At 37.4% G+C, this 21,229-nt stretch overlaps 1 protein-coding gene across 2 annotated transcripts in view; it reads left to right on the top strand.

Moving 5' to 3' along the window:
- The first annotated feature begins 58 nt into the window (after positions 1–58).
- WDR19 (WD repeat domain 19) overlaps positions 59–21,229 on the top strand; it is a 40,031-nt gene continuing 18,860 nt past the window's right edge. For both annotated transcript variants that reach the window (XM_084204375.1, XM_084204376.1), the window contains exons 1-23: positions 59–79; positions 1,549–1,640; positions 1,725–1,790; positions 3,261–3,386; positions 5,084–5,199; positions 5,784–5,899; positions 6,226–6,306; positions 6,655–6,767; positions 8,013–8,186; positions 9,396–9,466; positions 10,621–10,793; positions 10,892–11,006; positions 11,752–11,858; positions 12,290–12,412; positions 13,669–13,818; positions 14,340–14,487; positions 15,119–15,323; positions 15,897–16,056; positions 16,659–16,769; positions 18,391–18,500; positions 19,580–19,637; positions 19,861–20,007; positions 20,120–20,202. In XM_084204375.1, coding sequence (XP_084060501.1) covers positions 74–79; positions 1,549–1,640; positions 1,725–1,790; positions 3,261–3,386; positions 5,084–5,199; positions 5,784–5,899; positions 6,226–6,306; positions 6,655–6,767; positions 8,013–8,186; positions 9,396–9,466; positions 10,621–10,793; positions 10,892–11,006; positions 11,752–11,858; positions 12,290–12,412; positions 13,669–13,818; positions 14,340–14,487; positions 15,119–15,323; positions 15,897–16,056; positions 16,659–16,769; positions 18,391–18,500; positions 19,580–19,637; positions 19,861–20,007; positions 20,120–20,202 — 2,651 coding nt within the window. In that variant the 5' untranslated portion in view covers positions 59–73. The remainder of the gene's footprint in view (positions 80–1,548; positions 1,641–1,724; positions 1,791–3,260; positions 3,387–5,083; positions 5,200–5,783; positions 5,900–6,225; positions 6,307–6,654; positions 6,768–8,012; positions 8,187–9,395; positions 9,467–10,620; positions 10,794–10,891; positions 11,007–11,751; positions 11,859–12,289; positions 12,413–13,668; positions 13,819–14,339; positions 14,488–15,118; positions 15,324–15,896; positions 16,057–16,658; positions 16,770–18,390; positions 18,501–19,579; positions 19,638–19,860; positions 20,008–20,119; positions 20,203–21,229) is intronic.

Raw genomic sequence — 21,229 nt, forward strand, 5'->3', positions numbered from 1 at the left:
TCCGCGGTAACCGCGGCGCCCTGGGCGGGCGGCGCATGCGCGGTGCCGGTGCTGGCAGCCCGCGGTGGCCGCGATGAAGGTGGGTCTGGGCGGCCGCGGGGCGCCGCGGCCCCGGCGGGAGCGGCCGGGGGGCGCGGGGCCCGCTCGGCGGAGCGGGTGGGCGGTGGCGCTTGCGGCCTGTGCAGGGGAGGGAGGCGCGGTGAGAAGAGCCGCCAGCCAGCGGCGGGGGGCCTGGTGTGCTTGCCGGCAGCCCCGCGTTTGTTTTCTTTCGCGTGAGCAGACTTCGGGTAGAAGGGAGCTTAAAGGCCATCTAGTTAGCACGCCTCTGCGATGGGCAGCTTCCACTAGCCCAGGTTGTTCAGGGCTCCATCCAGCCTGGCCTTGTACGCTTCCACGGATGAGGTGTCCACAACTTCTGTACCAGTGCTTCTCCACCGTCACAGCAACCTCTTAGTAACTAATCTAAACCTGTCTCAGTTTGAAGCCATTCCCCCTCGTTCTGTGGTTGCATGGCCTTGTGATAGTCCTTCCCTGTCTATGCTGTGTATTTCCTTCAGGTACTGAAAGCCCACAGTTAGGTCACGCCAAAGCCTTGGCCTCTCCCGGCTGAGCAATACCAGTTCTCTCAGCCTCTCCTCATAGATGGAGAGATGACGCTCCCTCAAATCATCTTGGTGCCCCTCCTCTTTAAATTATTTTTCAAAATCAAACGTCATGGTCAGATGTCGTTTATGAGTGTGGCATGCGGTGATTGTGTTTTTGTTGTTCCTGTGAGCACAATGCAGATTCAGTGTGAAGAATGCCTCAGTTTACACTGACCCAAAAGAAGGCGTAAGAACCTGTGTCAGACTTCAGCAAACCTCACAGGCATTTGGTGGACAGCAGGTGTTGGGGTTTATCTTATGACATGTAGGGATGTAAGTCACGATAGCAAGCTGTGAAACAAACTTGTGGGCTTTACCTTACACCCAGGTTGCAGAAAAATATCTCTGGGTGGGGTGAAAGGAAAAGGACGTTCAGAAATTTTCTCCATTGGAAGTCAGAATCTCTTTCTATAGCGTGTTTGTTTGAGAGCTTAGCTTTTAAGACCCAGCAATTCAGAGTAACAAAAAGGTTACCTATCTCTCAAAGAGTGAATGTTGAGCCTTCTGTGTTTACAAACTAAGGATGCTTTCTGGTCCCAGATTTTCCATTAAATTTAGAGAACTATTAACAATATGGACTTTGAACAAGAAGGGGAGAGTCTCTTGCAATTTTTTATTCTTGTAACTAAGAGGCAAAAATTATAGTTTATAGAGTCTCAGTTCTCTAGGTGAACACCCAGCAGCAGAAACTTCACTCAAATTGAAAGAACATTTATTTGGGATTTTGGTTCTTCAGTGCATTGGAATGACACAGAAGTCGGGTTTGAATTTTTTTTTTTGGGGGCGGGGGGGGGGGTTTAACCACCACAGTACTCAGTTGCTAACATGCTAGGCAGTTGTAGTATTCTTATATATTATGATTTTAAGATGTATCATTTCCTACTTTTTTTTTTTGTCTCTCCAGCAAGTATTCATTCTGTATGAAAAATCTTGGTCTGGTTCTCCTGTGCAGTTTGCTTGGCAGAAAACTTTAGGAAATTTTCTTGCTGTAATAGGGTAAGACTGCAACTATTCATTGCATTTGTCCATCAAAATTGATGATAAAGAAAGGGAATTATTCTATATATTAATCTTTTTCAGAGGTGATCATTCTGTGAAAATTTTTGATCGTCATGGTCAGAAGAAAAATGAAATCAACCTGCCGGGGTAGGTACTAAGATAGGTTTAAATTATTTTCATTGTTGCTTTCTTTAAAAATGTTTCTCTTCTGGTGAGGTACTTAGAGAATGTGAGAAATTTGTAGGGTGATATACTATCTCTGGTGAACATACCTTGCAGAGAAGACACATTATGTAATTAAAATGTAAAAAAAAGATCTATCACATTAAGAAGGATCATAATGAGGTTGTGTGCAATATATCCTTGTATTCTTGCTACTGTTGATTTTCTAACAATTTGTTATCATGGCTTTGCTGAGGAAAGATACTTCTTTGGTTTAGTGCTTATGCCACTGTTTACATCAGTGGCATAAATGTACATATTGGCATTGTTGCTTTAGGTGAAGATGATACTTTTTTCCTAACTTATCACACTCTGGTTCACATCAGAGAGTGGAATGGGAGTTTACAAACTGGATTTTTTCAGATTAAATCTAAAAACTTATGTACTTAGGGAAGATGTATTGAACTTCTTAAAAGGTAGTCAGACCATAGGAACAGGCTGGATATGGACCTAGGGAAAAATGGTGTGACATTGGGTCATCATATTTCTTTGCTCAATAAATACAATTTTATTGGGCACCATTAATACCTCAGGTTAGTTTCATTTGTGTACTCTTCATCTCTTCTTAGCACTTTAACTGTTCTTAGTCATCATGGAAATTTTTAATTTTGTTACTCGCTACCTGATGAATTTCAACTAAGATAAATCCCTTAGTCAAGGCAGAACTCCCATGGTCTTTAAGGCTGAAATCTCTAGTCAAGAGTACAACTTTAATTTCCAAATCTTCACTTACATAGCCCTGTGTCACTGGTAAACATGAGCCAGAATGACTTAGTTCCCCAAGAAGTCTAGAAATCCAGTCTTTGTAGTTCGTGGTCTTGCCACCTTGCACCAAACCAGGAGATGCAATTCTCATTGTCTTTACCAGACTCACATGTATTTCACTGACCATCACACCTTGTTTGGGTTAGGTGTCATTCATAATATGGTCTGGCTGTGTCAGTCTCTTTTGCTTGGTAATATCCATGGCCCAGCTCTCTCTGTGCAGTGTTTTGCACAATGTGTGATAAATGCACATTCTCACCAGAAAGCTGTCCAAAGTGAGGAAAGCTGTGTGGAATCAGAGGTGTATTATCAGAAAAATAATCCCAACTCTGAGTAGCTTCTAACAAACCAGAACCTTACAGAGGATTTTCAGTGTCTTTTGAAAATTAAGGTGACAGTATTTCAAGTACTAGAACATAGGTAGCAGTGTTTTTTATGACCTTCCTCTCAGCCCCTGTCATCAATGAGATTTGAATGAGAGTGGGGTTGCTATAGAACTAGTTTACAGATAAATCTGCAATCTGGGTTTGCAGGGGAGGAGAAGGGAAAAGTAGGGACTCGAATCATTCTGGCTGTTTCTGTGCACTCACACATTTTAACATTCCTAGTGATTTTTTTTTTTTTCTTCAGTAACTGTGTTGCTATGGACTGGGATAAAGATGGAGATACTTTAGCAATAATCACAGACAAATCTAGCACCATATTTCTGTGGGATGCAATCACAAGCAAAACAAGCCAAGTAGACAGTGGCATGAGGTAAGAAATTTTTTTTAATGTGGGTATTTTAAATACCATTTAAATACCATTGTTTTACCATTGTGACTTGTTGATATGGAGGCTATATTTCAAGATCATCTTTTTATTGGAGTCCTCATAATATATATATATGTTAAACTAATATGCTACAGTTCATTGCTAAATTATTTTTATATAATTTGCTGGTTTTGAAGTGTTTGTTGTGGATGGGGATTTTGGGGGTTACAGGGTGTTTGTTTATTTTTTGTCTCTAGAGATCTTCTCTTCAGTGTTTCACCTTTGTGGTAGCAACAAGGATGGGTGAATTTTTCATGTATCTGCACTTGCTACTCTTCCTCCTAAGTCTTTCACACCAGCTAAAGGCAGCTTAAAAATAAGGGAAGTGATATCAGTGGTGCTAAGAATTTTTTTCCCCCTTAGATTAATAAGGGGGCTAAAATGCTATTCACAAAGTAGAGTAGTTTAGGATGAAAGGAGATAGACTAAGGTTCAAAGCCTTACCTTTCTTAATTGGACCACAAACTTTAGACTCTCCTGGGGTCTGCATAACCATCAAGCATTGGGTTAAAGATAAGCTTGGTTTAACAATTAAACTTGTGGCTTCTTTGAGTCTATTCCACTAAACTCTTGCATTCTACATAAACATTCTTCCCGTAGGAGAGAGAGTGGAAACAACTCTTTCCTATGTTTGTTAAGATGTATATTATACACATGTTATATTGAGGGAATGAACAGACCATATTGTACCATTTTCATGTGTGAACAAATACTATGGGGAGAAGAGTAACCTGCCAGTATGCAAGCAAAAAAGAGCATAGGAAGTATTTAACAGAATGGAGTCTGCAGTTAATTGCAGTTCCTTCATGATCTTTCTCTGTAATAGTGGAGGTAAATTGCTTACTGGAGGCAGTCTTGCTAGAACATTATATATCAATGTAAGTCCCTGATCCTTTTTTTGTCACAGTGTTATTGCTTAAGCAGAATATGCACAAGACAAAAACAGTGTGATAATGAGGCTTTTCTGATATCCTTCCCTTTTTGAAATTAGAAAAACATGCTTACATGCAAACCAAATATATTGGAGGTCATTTCACATGTCAATATTTTAAATTTCTATTGCATGCCTAGAGTGAAGCTTAAAAAGTTGGGAAGGACTGCACTAATTAGAAAATTTTGGTTTATAGGTTTTTTTGCTTAAGAGGCTCTTGGTTTTTTTAACATGATATTTATTATCTGCAAAGCCTTAATTATACACCAAATAGGCCTTTCTCTGTCTGAAACTTCAAGCTAAAATAGGTCTTTCTAACTTCTTTATTGCATTGACTAGAACCAGACCTACTCACTTTTGAGTTGCCTAAATGCATAGTTATTGAAGACCAAACAAAAAAAAATACAAAAAGCGACTGGAAAATTACCAGTGATTCCATCAAAGACTCTTGATCTTTGCAGACCCATTTTTATTTGTACAAGTCACAATACATTACCTCATACAATTTTTTATTACTTTTACTATCTTCTGCATACTTAGATAATTCTGCTATTTGTCGAGAACATTTACTTAATTTGAAAGTTTTCCTTGGTCTGTATGACTCATAGAAATTAAAGACAAATGCAAAATTTATTATGCAAAATGTTTTAATATATGAATACATGAAAGGAATCTCTACTATACAAAGTAAATTTTTTCTTTGTTTTAGGGATGCAATGTCTTTCTTGTTATGGTCTCGAGTTGGAGCTTTACTTGCTGTTGGAACAACAAAGGGAAATTTACTCATATATAACCGTCAGACTTCTCGCAAGATTTCTGTTCTTGGTATGGACTGCTTTGGAACTACTCTGGCGCATGTGAAAGTGGAATTTTGATAATATACATAGTTTCCTTTCCAGTTCTCTATATGAACATGCAGGTGAAAAACGTGCTCATACTCAACTTGCATCTTCTACTTTGGTGTACTCAGGAGAGTATTTTCAGAGAACACTAAGTTTTATATATATATATGTATATATACACAAATACCTAACACTGCCTTACTGCTTCCTGAGGAACTTGTGTTATGTCTCTTGCTCAGGAATTATGTGGTTGTTCATTTGCTAAGTTACTCTTTCTTACCTGCTTAGAGTACCTCAGGGCATAAAGGCTAAGGATGTAACACATTCCCCAGAAATGTGATGCAAATAAATGGAAGAAGGGCTGTGCTGTTTCATATAAAGTCAAAAGACTTCCATCTGAGAGCAGATTTTTTTTAAAAAAGGCTCTTGCTCTGACAGGTTGTTTCAAATTCTGACAGTCTGTGTTTTTGAGTGACTGGCTGAAGGGTGTATATTTCCATCACAGATTTCTTTTTTTTTTTTTTGGTTGTGTTTGATTTGTGTTGTGTATATTTTTTTCTTTTTCAGGTAAACACACTAAGAGGATCACTTGTGGCTGTTGGAGTACTGAAAACCTCCTTGCTTTAGGAGGTGAAGACAGAATGATTACTATAAGCAATCAGGAAGGGGATACTATAAGACAGGTACTATTTATAATGGACATTTGATTTTAAGATGTACTTCTGGTTTCCAAGAAAGCTGGGACCTATGGGAGCTTGTGCCTTTTGAATCCCAGGGCTTTCAAGGACCAGGGGCTTTTTCCAGTTTATTTTATGCTGACATGTCATTAAGACCCAAACTGAGGTCATGTCTTCTCCAATGATATTCTTGATTTTGGTACCAAATGCAGTAGTAACTTTCCCTGTCTGTCCTTATGCAAAATTATACGTGGCAGGAATAATGCAATTATTTATCATCAGTATGGGCTACATTAACTGTTGATTTCTCAATCTGCACTTCTTTCTTGCAGACCTCAGTCAGCTCAGATCCCAGTGACATGCAGTTCTCAGTTATGAAGACTGATGAAAGAGTATCAACCAGGGAAAGCACAGTAAGAAGTCACTACCAAATACTGTAGTTCAAGCGGGAATAATCTAACAGGATAACTCCATGTGACCTGCTGCCTTTTCTTCTGAGGAAATGGAGCTGACTGCTGTAGGAGAAAGTCTTGAATTTGAGATGTGTATCCTGCTGAGCTTGCATTTAAATTTGTGAACCACTGGCTCACAAAGCTGAATGTCCTGAAAATTTCTTCTACTGTTGATGAATGTTCAGAATTCAGATCCATGGGATTCTTAAGGGTTATTCAAATTCCTAGATCTCATCTTTTAGTGAAAATACAGGGCATTACTTTAAAGTTATGCCATTCTTGTTAATTTTTCTTTTCATTCATTGGCAGGTCAGTGTAGTGGTTGGCAAGAAGACTCTCTTCCTTTTTAATTTGAATGATCCTGATAACCCAATTGATCTGAAATTTCAGCAGCCTTATGGCAGTATTGTAAGCTACAAATGGTGAGCAAAACTTTCTTAATTAATTATTCTAGTATTAAGAAGTTGAGATTCTCCAAGTAGTTCTGATAAATGCTGGAAACAAAATCATCTATCCTGTGCTCAGACTGGATTTTTCTTGGCTGCATTGTATCCTTTTCAGTAATTTTTTCTGAACACAAGGTAGTCTCATTTTCTAACTGTTCTACTTGATGATTCAACAGCTATAAAAACAGTATCTTCCAACAGAATCACTGTTGGTATGCCCAGCTTTGAACAAAAGTATGTTGCTGTCTTGACACAGAAGATTAAACTGACAGGTTTATGGGTTGTTTTCTATTTGGATAAGTAACTGGTGGAAGAGCTAGGGGTGGAGTTGTGTCCTTCAGCTAGTTTGTTGTTTTGCAAAGCTGTGCAAAGTTCTTACAGCCTTCTTATTGTGCAATACCATTGGTAATGTTCCTAAGCTAGAAGTTTTCAGATCTGTACCAAAAAAGTAGCTGTACTATTTCTGTATCTTTGAATCATTACAGCTTGTCTTTTAATGCCTGTTCAGTCAACATGGAATTGACATCTCTTTACACTACAACTCTAAAAAAATCTGAAACTATATGCTTCGTAGTTTATGACCATGTGTTACAAGGTGTACCTGGGCTGCTTCTCTTGCAGTGATTTTTCTTGCAATTGAGCTAATGAGATACTGTTTGAATTCATCTTTACATGCTCTAACTATTTGTGCCCCTTAACCTCATTATTTCTACTTGATACTATGAAAAGTAAGCAGAATATTCACAAATTTGTTGCTTTGGTATTTCCACTATGTTTGCAGTGCCCTTAAGAGCACAGTGACTGGCATTATTGTTTTGACATGGCTTTGATGGGATCACATAGGCCAGAACCTTGAAATGAAAGTTACCATCTTCTTGTATGCTTATTTCAATGAGGATACCAGAAATCTTTCTCATGGCATCACTGCCAGGTGTACAGCTTGCTGAAAATAAAGTGGCGTTATAGAAAACAGGAGACAATAAAGATGACTTAAGAGGCATCTGGGCACAGACATGATTCTGTCCTTTAGGGACCTTTGATAGTCTTCCCTTAACCTATTTTATATTATGTGGTTCAACATGATATATATAAATTCCCATAATCTGTTTATTTTTTCTGTTACTGGGAGGCATTGACTGTACCCCAGCAGTCTGAAAGATAATACTTTTTGCATATCGCATTAATAGATTTCTTTTCTATATTGTTGCTTTTTTGTAACAGGTATGGTGATGGCTATATTATGATTGGTTTCTCACAAGGGTTTTTTGTAGTCATTTCTACCCACATTCGTGAAATAGGACAAGAAGTCTTTCAAGCTCATAATCATAAGGATAATCTAAGCAGCATTGCTATATCACAGTCATTAAACAAAGCTGCATCATGTGGAGACAATTGGTAAGTGGTAGTTTTATATATAAAGAATAGAATTCATCTCTCAGGACTGGAGCTACTGGGCATTCACACTCTGCTTCCTAAGGCGTCAAGGCTTCCTGAGAAGTGAATTTAGAAAAGGTAAGATTAATGGCTCTATGGAACTGCTGCTCTGCCTAGAGCTAGGAGAAGCTATTATTGACAAAAATCTCTGCAACTGTAATTAATATCATTAATTGTAAGCAAAAAAGAAATAAACTTTAGTATGTATTTTTCCTTTTGATTCATTCTTTTTCTGTTATGTTGCTTGGCAACAAGATAGTCCAAACTTCTTGACTGAGATTTATTGCTTGAACATAAGCATCTGCTTAACAGGAGAAAAATTAATTTAAATCTCTACTGAGTATGTTGATACCTGATATCCTCCTCTCCATTGTTTGGTTTTACCTGCAGTCTAGACAAAAGTTGGAAAGTGTGAGCAATTAAGGAAGTAAATAACTGGAATTAAATACACTGGAGTTTTTCCAGAATGTTTAGTACATATGATAGAACAGCTCCTTTAGCTCCTTGTCTGCTAATCCCTGCTTTTGTGATATCTGAGTTCTTCAGCAAAAGAAGACTTGTGTCATAGTAGGAGTTAAACGGTTTTCTCTGTTCTCAACTCTGTGTAGAACCAACTGCTGATTTATGACACTTGCACATCAAGAGTGGTATAACTGTGAGCAAAACATGGGGCAACTTCAAGCACTTGAGCTACTGTGCAATAAGGATTATTTCTTTAAGGAGTGGTTTAACTTGTATTGAGTGACATGACAGCATAAGTAAATTCTCATTCTGCCCCTTTTATATGCAGCAGGATTGAAAGTATTTTTTGCATCCGTCCGATGGAAAAAGGCGTTCCAAGCCCTGTGTGTCCATCGGTAATGTCTTTTAAAATTAAAATGCTGTAACAGATCAAAAGGGAGTAACAATCTGTGTTCCCTAACCTACAATTCTTTCAAATTGGATTTGTGCCTTTTCCTTAAATTTTAGTTCTCTGAGCAAATGTTTTTGTACTGTAATGCAGTGATACACTATTTACAGTGATGGATAATAATGTGTTGTTTTTAGGAAATTGAAGATATTTTGCATTTTTGTTCTACTTTTTGCTCCATTAGGCTGTCTTGATTGGACTAGGTTCTTCCAGTTAATGATGGATTGATGGGAATGACTGACTCTTCATTTTTGTTTTAGCATCAAAATCCATGATCTGACAGATATGAGAGAAATGTATGCCATAATAAACTTGGATGAGGAAAACAAAGGTGTGTTAACTTTCTCCATGGGGATAGAAAATTTTACAAATTAAGTAAACTGGAATTTTGACAGTGTCTCTGTTCTTAGAGTAAAAGTACTGCTGTTGGAAAAACTGTGTAAATATAGAATTTTTCAAAAACTCCTGCTTTCCCAACTTGTATTTATTAGGTCACCTGTAGCAAAATGGGAGCATATTTTACCTATTCAAAGTATAGAGAAATACAGCTCAAAACATTTTATCAGTTAGTGTTGTGCAGTTTTGAATCTGTATTACAATGTATTCAGATTATTACAATAATATACTTAACAGGTTTCTGCTTCTTTACATGATTTTTTTGGTTCTTTTCAGCATGTCTTGTTCTAACATTGATATTTTATCTGATTTTGTCCTGATGTACAGGACTTGTGCCTGTGGCTTCCAGAACAATGTTACAAAACCATTTTCTTGAGTAGTGAGTTTCCACCCTGATCTCCTCATGTAGTGTGTGTAAATGCTTCAGTTATTGTCAAGTAGATGGTTGCCTCCAGCATTTATATTTCTAAAAAGCTTCCTTTAATTTTTTTTTTCTTTTTAAGAAATTTTGGACATTTTCAGCACACTTCCCTGTCTCCCTTGGAATATTGGTGTTAGTCAGTTAGAGCCTGGTTTTTCTGATGGCATTTTCCGACACCGAGAAACAAACAGCAGTTCTGTGTTTAGTACTTACTGATTTGGCAGTAAGGGGAATGAGATTGAATTCTGCTCAGCTACTTCCAGTATTATAGATCACTTTGAATGTGCTGTCTGAACTGAATGTGCTCTTTTCAGTGCTGAAAAGAGGAAGGTTGTAAATCAGTTTTGTAACAGATCTGTAATCTGGTCTAGTGGAAGGTGGGTTGCACCTAGATGGCCTTAAAGGGGCTTTAAGGTCCCTTCCAGCTCAAATCATTCAGTGATTCTGTGAAGTCTTCACTCTCAGGAAAATACTGAATTAGTTAATTATGTGTTTGAGTTGAGTGATTCTAATTGATCTTGGAATTGTATTAATTGGTTAGCTTTAGTACCTATGTTCTAGATATTAATTCCTACAAATTTCACAGTTTAGAGCAAAATAATTCTTTGTTGGTTACAGTAATTAAAGAAAGAGCTATGTTTTTTTACAAAAACTTGTGAATATTTTAGGTGTAGATCGGATGGCTTGGACAGATGATGGACAGCTGTTGGCAGTATCTACACGAAGAGGATCCCTCCATGTTTTCTTGACAAAGCTTCCAATCCTTGGAGATGCTTGCAGTACACGGATTGCATACCTCACTTCTCTGCTTGAAGTCACCATAGCAAATCATGTGGAAAGCGTATGATAACCTCTTCCTTTTAAACTTCATGTAGATGTAATTAAAGTAAGTATTGAAAGTGGATGAAAATTGTATTATTTTGTTCTGTTTTCTTACAGGAGCTACCAGTCACAGTCTCTGTTGAAGTAGAGCCCAGTTTTGTCGCTATTGGTGTTTATCATTTGGCTGTAGGAATGAACAATCGGGCTTGGTTTTATGCACTTGGAGAGAATAGTAAGCATAAATTTATTCTCTTAAAACTAATGCAGCAATCTGTTTTTTATTTTATTAATTTAGTATTGTGTTTAGCAGTTCTGGACATTCCACATTGTACAATAAAAACTTGAATTGCCAACAGTCCTGGTAGGATGGGATAATAATTTTTGCAGGCTGAAGCAGTTATGGCAAGGCATTGTCAATAATAGAAATAAAACTACTCATTTGAGCCTTGAGGTATTGGTCATGAAATGTAGACTGTTGCTTACTTGTTTTTTTCCACATAGTCTTGTTAATCAATGAAGGACTTCAAGTGGCTTTTGAGATATTATGTATCTGTGTCTTAAAGTACTAAGTTTGGCAAAGTACCTAGGAACTGTGATCCTAGAGAGTTTAAATTTTCAGTTTGGCAGATCTTCATGTTGTTATTACGGCATAAGAAAAATTTGATTATGCTGTATGCAAATTTTAGATGGTGGGTTTCAGACTTTCATGTTTTTCTAAGCATCCCTTTTTTCAGTGACAGTAAATTAAATAAAACTGTAAAAATACTAGTCAGAGTTACCTAGGAAAAGAGTTTCTTTTGTAGTTTCTAACCAGTTCTCTGAGTGCTAAGAAGAAAGTGTCTTTATGTGTAACTTGTCCCCTCTCTGCTTGGTTGTGAGGTTTTCACATCTGCTTAATCAGCTGCAAATTTAGTTAAGTGAACACCTGTACAAGATCAAAATATTTTTACCTTATCTTTTCTGTTTGAATCCTTTAGATGTAAAAAAACTTAAAGATGTGGAGTACCTGGGGACAGTAGCAAGTATGCACCTTAATTCCGATTATGCTGCTGCTCTCTTTGAGGGTAAAGTCCAGCTGCATATGGTAAGAGCTCTGGCAATTTGGATTGCCAGTGTTGAACTAAGGAGTTGATATAAGCTGAGCAAGTTAATGTAATATTAAAAATCAAATGAAATGGAATGATATAATGGAATGATATTCAGTTCATGGAGGTAAAAATTAGAAATTCTCCAGAATAGTTTTGCTGGCTAAGTAAAATATAGAGCTGAGTTTCTGTAGACTTAGAAATACAACCTAGACTAGAACAGGTGGAGAAAAACGTTTTCTTGTCAGCTATTTAACAAGTTTTATTTTAAATGTCTCTGGTAATGTGACAGAAGATGATGCTAGGTTCTTAAGGGATGCACATGGAAGTTTTTTTTCATCTAATTGTCTTAGAGTTTGATACAAGCAACACTATGATACCCTATTGTTAACAGTGGAGATTTTCAGTTCATTCTGTTCTTTATATTTAGATAGAAAGTGAGGGTTTGGGTGCTCAAGAAGAACGAGAAACTCGACTTTTCCCAGCAGGTGATGATAAATACCGAATTTTGTGCCATGCTTTAACTAGTGACTTCCTCATATATGGTACAGATGTGAGTATAACTTATTTCAAAAAATCTTTGTAGATGGAGTATATTTATGTTTGAATTTTTTGATTACTGCTCATGCTTTTAGCAAAACAAAAAAGTGCATCTGTGAACTTTAGAGTGGATTATTTTCTATACAAGAACTTTGAGCAAATACAGTCCAAATTGCATCCAGCTTCCTTTACAGTTGCATTTATATGATGTGCATTGGCAGGAAGGTTAAGTTTTGCTTTTACTAGTGTTTGTTGCAAAACATTGCTTTTAACAGCAGAACTTAATTCTATTGCATTAGTGAGAGGGCTGGCAATCAAAATGTCTTCCAGATATAAGTAAAAACATAGCACTTCCCTTGCAAATTTATTGGTTTAGGTGGTGATGTGAAAAATGTGGACAAAAAGGTACTGATGTATACAAGCGTCAGAGCATAAATGAAAGCCTTGATTTGCTACTGAGGCCTTTGTCAAAAGACAATTTTTTTTACATGTTTCAACAAGGATCGGAATTAAGGAGGGCACTGAAAAAAGATGTGGACATGCTTATTGATTCTTCTGGAGTTTTTTATGTATGAGGGTAGTTTTTTGTCCTTTTAATGTTTTCTGGCACTGGGAATACAGGACACATTTGGCATTGTGGTATCATGCTCTTTGTGATATCAATTGATGTATTGACCTGGTTTAATAACTGATTTAATAACTTGAGTGATTTTGTAGTAGATGAAGTCTTTCCCACTCCTCAGTACCTAAACTGGTCCTGGTAAATTTGAAGTATTGAATTTGCAACTGATCAATTTGATGTGTGCAAATTCTACCATTGATGTCAAAAGCCACATTTTTAAAAATATATCTTTAATCACAAATCAGTTTGATTGCTTTTATTCCCTGAGGTGCCTCTCTTCTTAAGACTATATGGTTCTTCCTTGGAAGCAAATTCTACAGCTTTTTTGAAGGTTAGGCTTCTCTCAGCAATGAGACAGACGTTTTTCATTTGTTTAGAGAACTGCGCAGATATCTCAACAAAGCAGGAGGAGATAAATATCAAAACCAACAGAAAACCCCTCAAACCTCCCAAATCCTTTCTTTGTCCCCCAAAAGTTTTTCCTGTCATACCCAAAACAGGGTGTGAGAGTGAAGCAAAAAAAAGCCACTTGGAAGTTCTTTTTTTGAACACTCAGTACTCTAAGATGGAAGACACTACAGCCAAATTAATTACTTGCTTGCCACTTACTGATGTAATTATTAACATTTTCTATTATTTCTCGTTAGACTGGCGTTATTCATTATTTCTTCATTGAAGACTGGCAGTATGTGAATGAATATCGACATCCTGTCAGTGTGAGAAAGGTCTTTCCAGATCCCAATGGAACCAGAATGGCTTTCATAGATGACAAAAGTGATGGCTTTGTCTATTGTCCAGTAAGTTAGTGTGGGATACCAATAAAATATATGCACAAGTAGGCTCTTCAGCTATATCATTTTTTAATGGAAAATGAAGATGATTTTGGCACTCCAGCATGTATGGTGATAGAAGAAATCGGCAAGGAAACTTGAACATAATTTAATGGTAATGTAGGGAATTAAATCTATCATACTAGATCATGACAATTTCATTATACTAAGTTCCTGATTGGTAATTTTAAAAAACGTATGTTTTTGTGTATTTTAATACAGCTAATTTACCCAGTTTCACTGCCCCTCTCCATACTTTTTTTTAAAAAATAGTAAATATCATTTATATAATGTGTATTTTCTCCACTTCAAATTTAAATTCGTGTGTTATTCAGAATCACTGCTTATAAGGAAACTTATTCTTAAAACAATTTTCAAATTTCTGCACTACTTAAATTATTTTAAAAATTTTTAGTCACAGCTGGGATAAATATTTTGTTTCTTGCCTTAGTCCCTTGGTAGTAATTTTACTTTTGCATTATATGTAGGTAAATGATAGAGTATATGAGATTCCAGACTTCTCACCAACCATTAAAGGAATCCTGTGGGAAAACTGGCCAATGGATAAAGGTGTTTTTGTTGCTTTTGATGATGATAAAATATACACTTATGTTTTTCATAAGGATACCATTCAAGGTACCAAAAGCTCTTTAAAAATCTTGTTCTTAATGATTATACTATTTTAGTTGATAAAGTAAAATGTGTTCTGAATCTTCATTTGTCTTAAATAAAATGCATATAGAAATAAATAGTACTACAGAAGATTTGAAGTGCAACTTATGTATAGAAAACTGGTTACTTTGCAGGTTTCTTTGTAAAGCATTCTTCAAGGCATTTTGGTCTCAACTCCATAAGCATCTTGCTATTATAAAATTTCATCTGAAAGTTACGCGTTCTGCTTCAATTGTATTTTGAAGCATTCACGAAGAAAATCTCAGGATCAGGGTGACAAAACTTGCATCAGGGTCACAAAACTTATATTCATTCAAAGTGTTAAAGTTGTAAACATAGCCTTTTCTATATTTGAAAGAGAGAAACATTGAAATTTAACTACCAGCATTTGGAAAAGGACCTTCCTGGTTTAGAAGCTTTACATTCTGTATATTTACTGAAAGATGCGTGCTTCTGTAGTTTCTGCTGACTGCCAGAATTACAGACCCTGAATAATGTCCTGCAAATATACATGTTTTCAGCTGCTTGCTATACTTTTTACCATGAAGGGATTTTTACAAGACGTCTTTTTTTTCTTCCTGATCTTTGAATCTAGGATCAAGGATTATTTTGGCAGGTGGCACAGAAGTCCCCTATTCCCATAAACCTTTGTTGTTGTATAATGGAGAATTAACTTGTCAGACTCTGAGTGGGAAAACAAACAGTATCTGTTTAAGTACTCACAGTTTCCTTGGCAATTTGAAAGACTTTGGACCTGATATGCTGAGACGAATGCTTACTCAGACTCTAATGTTGAAAAGGTACATCTGCATTTTAATTATGTTGTATAAATTGTTTTCTTCTGTGCTTATAGTTCAATATATCATATCCTGGTGATTTTAAAGTGTCCTGCTGAATTTTGATAAATCAGATTGATTTGGTAGTTCACATAGCTCTCCAGGCAGACCAAGCAAAGTAAATGACCCGGTGATGGTTTGGGGTTTTTTTCACTGTCAAGTAAAAGCCTAAAGTAATTGTTTTCAAGACTTATTCAGGATTTTGTGATAATGTCTCCTCCAAGACTGGCTGAGGATGTTTCTGTCATACTCTCCTCCCACTGTAATGAAGCAATGCAAAATCAATATAATGTAAAGAATGCCAGAGTAGGGAAAGCAGATGGTTTCCTTAAAAAGTGTGGTAGAAACAGGAGAAATAGAACTGTAAGGTACACATTTGTATTTTTCCATTCTTCCTGATATATCTGTCTCTCCGTGGCTTAGAAGTAAATGTTTTTATGTTTTCTCTAACAGAGAGAAAAAAATGTTGAGAGGGAGTTTTGTGTATGAGTAATACCTAAAATTAAAATAGTTGTAAATGTGTTTTACCTTCTATAGGTTTTCTGAGGCATGGGAGATTTGCACACTTCTGAATGACCAGTCTTGTTGGAATGAGCTTGCCAAAGCTTGTGTGCATCATATGGAGGTGGATTTTGCAATCCGTGTTTATCGAACATCTGGTAATGCTGGGATGGTGATGTCACTAGAGCAAATAAAGGTAAAATATAAAGTCTTACCTAGGAAATAATGGTAATTTAATTCCTCTTTAAGAATTGCTGAATTATTGGGGTTTTTTTTGGGGGGGGGGGGGGGGGGAAGGATTGTTTTTGTTCAAACACAAGTTGAGTTGCTTTCAAGGGATGTAGAGGATAAAGTGTCCAACCTACAGACTGCTTGCTTGGTTTTCTCTTGAAGAGTTTCAGTTTCTACTGGACTGTACAGTATTTCCTTCTGCATTTGCTTGAGAACAGCAGAATATAGTCTCAGGCACTGGGAGGCACTTATTTCCTTTTGTTATTTTTGAGAAGATGTTGAAGACTGCTATTAAAAAAAAATCCAAAATATAACCAGATTGCATCTATACATCTAAAAGTGAAATAATGCCTTAAAATTATACTTCTGCAAATTGCTGATTTTAGACAGCATTAGCTGTAGTGGCACATGAGGGCTTTTTGTGGTTTGTCAAATCCGATACGCATAATTGTAAAATGTAAGGATATGTAGTTTTACTATTTTGCTTTATTTTTCTTACTAGGTTGTTATTTATACAGTTTTTATTTTCTTTTGGACTACTTCTGCACCTATTATGTCTTTCTACAGGGAATAGAGGACCACAACCTTTTAGCAGGGCATCTTGCAATGTTTACTAGTGATTTTAATCTGGCTCAGGATTTGTATCTGGCATCCTCCTGTCCTATTGCTGCTCTTGAGGTATTCATTTAAGATGTCTATATTTTCTGCTGGTTTTGTTTCCAGGTTAATGCTGGAATATTTTACCTTCTGATAATTTCTTCCTTTTATGGTTTTGATCTTGCCATTGTGTGACTAGAATCATAGACTATCCTGAATTAGAAGGGAACCACAAGGATCATTGAGTCCAACTCCTGGCCCTGCACAGAACAACCCCAAGGGTCACACCATGTGCCTGAGAGCATTGTCCAAATGCTTCTGGAACTCTTTCAGGGTTGGTGCTGTGACCACTGCCCTGCAGAGCCTGTTCCAGTGCCCAAACACCCTCTGGGTGAACAATCTTTGTTGAATGTTATCCAGTGTAAAACTCCCCTGACACAGCTTCAGGCTGTTCCCTTGGGTCCTGTATCTGGGCACCACAGAGAAGAAATCAGTGTCTGCCCCTCCTCTTCCCCTCACAAGGGAGTTGTAGACTGTGATAAGGTCTCCTCTCAGTCTCCTTCAGGCTGAACAGACCAAGTGACCTCTGCCACTTCTCATATGGCTTCCTCTCAAGGCCCTTCACCATCTTTGTTGGCCACCTTTAGACACTCTCTAGTAGCCTTAGAGGCTTCTTATATTGTGGTGCCCAAAACTGCGCAGAATATTCATGATGAGTCTGCACCAGCACAGAGCAGAGCAGGACAACCCCCTCCCTTGCCTGGCTGGTGATGCTGTGCCTGCTGCCCCCCCCCCCAGACAGGGCTGTCCTTCCTGGCTGCCAGGGCACTGCTGGCTCATGTTCAATTTGTTATGGACCAGGACCCCAGGTCCCTTTCCAGCATCTCATTCCCCAGTCTGTCTGTACATCCAGGGTTGCTCTGTCCCAGGTGCAGAGTACAGCCCTACCCCTTGTTACACTTCATTCAGTTGGTGAGTGCCCAGTCCTCTAATATGGCAAGGTTTCTCTGCAGGGCTTCCCTGCCTTTGAGGGCGTCAAGAGCTCCTTCCAATTTAGTATCAGCAGCAAATTTATTTATTATACCTTTGGGTCCTGAGTCCAAGCCATTTATGAAGATCTTGAAGAGCTCCGGGCTGAGAATGGAGCCCTGTGCAACCCCACTAGTGACAGGTTCCCATGCTGATGTCTCCCCATTCGCTATAACCCTTTGTGTCTGACTCATGACCCAGTTGCTCACCCATCCCCTAATGTGTTTATTCAGCTGTGGGCTGGACATTTTACATACTCTAAGAGACCACATTCAAAGCTTTACTGAAATCCTAAAAGATTACATGAATTGACTGTCCTTGATCAGCTAGGTGGGTTGCCTTATAATAAAAGGAAATTAAGTTTATCAGGCAGGACTTTGCTCTCATGAAGTTGTGTTGGCTGTGGCCAATGACTGCGTTATCCTTGTAGTTTTTTTTCAATAACTCCCAGAATAATCTTCTCCATAATTTTGCCAGGCACTGAAGTGAGACTGAGAGGCCTGTCATTTCCAGGGTCAACCTAACAGACCTTCTTCAGGATGAACATCTGTCAGATTGTCTGAATCTTTCTAGAATATTAACTCAATATTTGTATTTAGAATAATTTAAAGTTCAGAACAGAAGTCCAGATCTGATACTTGCATCAGAAAATGTTACTGTTCTTTGTTAATAGATGCGAAAAGACTTGCAGCACTGGGACAAAGCACTGCAGCTGGCCAAGCGTCTGGCCCCGGACCAAATCCCTTTCATATCAAAGGAATATGCAATGCAGCTTGAATTCATGTAAGTTCTCCTGTAAGGCTGTAGTATAGGAATATTAAACCAATACTGATGCTCAGTAGAAGAACCCAGAACTGAGATATTTCATTCATATGACTGCATTGCTGAGAGAGGATTCAGTGAGGTCTTGCAGCTCTAGTATGAGGAAGAGGAGTTTTGCAAGGAATCTTTAATGATAAAAACATGTTAGTTAATCATAGTTCCTAATTCTGGTATATATAGGTTCTTTGTCCCTGGTAGTGGCAAATAGATATAATATCGTCTACTAAATAAATACTTTGGTGCAGGTAAGTGCTTGGAAAATAGACAAAGTGGAAATCATTTAACACTTCTTACATTGGATGAAAGCCATGCCTTTTGTCTGTCTTTCTTTAAATATCTATAAGCCTTTATTTTCTTAAATCATTTAGGTAGAGGTGTGTCAAATTTCAAGGCTGCCACTCCCTGAAAGACAGAAGGTGTTAACCATTTGACATGATTTTAAAGTCTATTTAATAGTTAATTCTTCCCAGATGAAACCTGGTCTGTTTAATATCTAAGTCAAAAGGAAAAAACTTACCTATTAAGAGTTTGTGGACAACTCCCTCCCCTGGCAGTACACCTGGCATTGAGAGGGGACACTTGCTGGTCACAGAAAGGAAGGAACGGACGCAGTTGAAGCAATGCAACCATATGGAGCTTGAGTTCTGAATATACTCCAGGGAAAAAATCACCTTTCATTTTGTGTTGCAAAAATTCTAAGTAATTTCAAATATTAGCTTCATTTGTCTTCCAGAAAAATCTGGAGTAGAGCTGAGACCACTGAGGTGTATTTTGCAGATAGGTTATTTCTAGAGATATTTCTAGGGATTTCTATTTTCTGCCTTTCAATGGAGGTTTATTGGTCCCTGTCCAACAGAATTGAGAGATGGAATTGACATTCTGTGTAACTGTCCACCTCTTGCATACCTCACAACCTTCTATGCAGTCATTATGTCTGCATCAAGACACATACATGCATAATGCATGCATAAAGTGGTAGGAAGGCAAGCATCTCTTCCTATTAAAAATATTTGTCTGTATAACTTCCAGTTTTCTTTTAGGGGTGATTATGTTAATGCTCTGGCACATTATGAGAAGGGAATCACTGGAAACAACAAGGTAATTCCTTTTTAGTAATGATAGCATTGTACTGTCACAATATGCATTAAGTTGTCATGTTTCAGACTCATTTGAATTCCAGATTTTAAATTCAGCTCTAAATTAAATGTTATTAAGTCTGTAATATTTTGTTAGTTAGTTTCAATGCTTGATTACTGTCACGTTTGTGACCTGGTGTCTCTAATGTGTAATCTATAGTTACTGCTTTTCATTTGATTGCCAGTACCAGGAGCATGATGAAGTTTGCCTTGCTGGAGTGGCTCAAATGTCCATTCGAATGGGAGATGTCCGTCGAGGAGTGAACCAGGCCATTAAACATCCCAGTAGGTTACTGAAAAGAGACTGTGGAGCTATTCTGGAGAATATGAAGGTACTCAAGAGAGTTAATATGAGTTAAGGCTGAATATGTGATTTCACTAGGTTAGTAATTTATTTATGGTCTTAATTTAGAAATTATATTTTAATGGTTTCCAATATTGTAGCAATTTTCAGAAGCTGCTCAGCTGTATGAAAAGGGACAATATTATGACAAGGCAGCATCAGTATACATCCGGTGTAAAAACTGGTAAGTAATGGGCAATGTTATATTTCAGAGGATTTTCTGGGATACTCTTTGGAAAAGATTGATTCTCTGAATAGCACAAATGCCTTATTAACTATGTTTCATTGATTTTATTGTTCCAAATTCAGGCTTAAAGATTCTCTCAGAAATGTATGTTTTATAGTCTTACTGTAAATGGGAAATAATTTTTTTCCTTTTTTTGTGTGCTATGTTTTAAGTTTCCTGCAGTTTCATGTCCTTTGTGGGTATGTGTACATGCACACATCCACACTGAATTTAGTGCACACTGAATATAGTAATTATATTTGTGTAGTTACTGCTTAATTAATTAGATTTCTTAGTTTTATAACATGGATAGCTGAGAAGCTGAAACTGAGTATTTGGAGAGTCAGAAATGATTCAAGAGTAGCCAGCATCATAATTTTCTTTTTTTAAGTTAATTTGATTATTGTGAAGTCTCCATTGGAAAAGTCCAATTTTCTGAGAGATTTAAGGACTCAGTTCTGGCCTAGTTACATTTTATGGACTCCTCACATTAGTAACCCATCGGACAGTTCCGTAAGACCTCTTTCATATGAGTGCTCTAAAGATTAGGTTGGAATATTATGTACATTTATTTGAAAAATAAAAATTTTATTCCATCAAAGAATTTTCAGGGTCTCAGAATGAGCCAGGAGAGCGCTTGGTTAAGGGGAGTAGCTTGCATGTAATGATAATCTTGATTTGGGAAGGGGGAGGTACAAGCTTTGTTTACACTTGCAGAGGAAGGTTCAGTTTGAAGAATGCCCATCTTTTAGTCAGAGATGTGAGATTTAAGGTCAGCCTCTGTTGAGTCTCTCATATCCTTTGTCCTGAAAGGCCCACTGCTTAGTTTGCTGGTTTTTATAGATCTTTCAGGTTACAGTTTTAATGCTGTGCTTCTTCTGTTGGTTAATCCAAGAACACCTGAGGTAAAAATTGTTGGTCTGGCACTTTGTGCTTGTACACCTCAGACTTAAAAGAAGAGAAGAGGCTGTCTTCAAGCCTGTAT

Source organism: Fringilla coelebs (assembly GCF_963513975.1).
Source record: "Fringilla coelebs genome assembly, chromosome: 4".
NCBI classification, from domain to species: domain Eukaryota; kingdom Metazoa; phylum Chordata; class Aves; order Passeriformes; family Fringillidae; genus Fringilla; species Fringilla coelebs.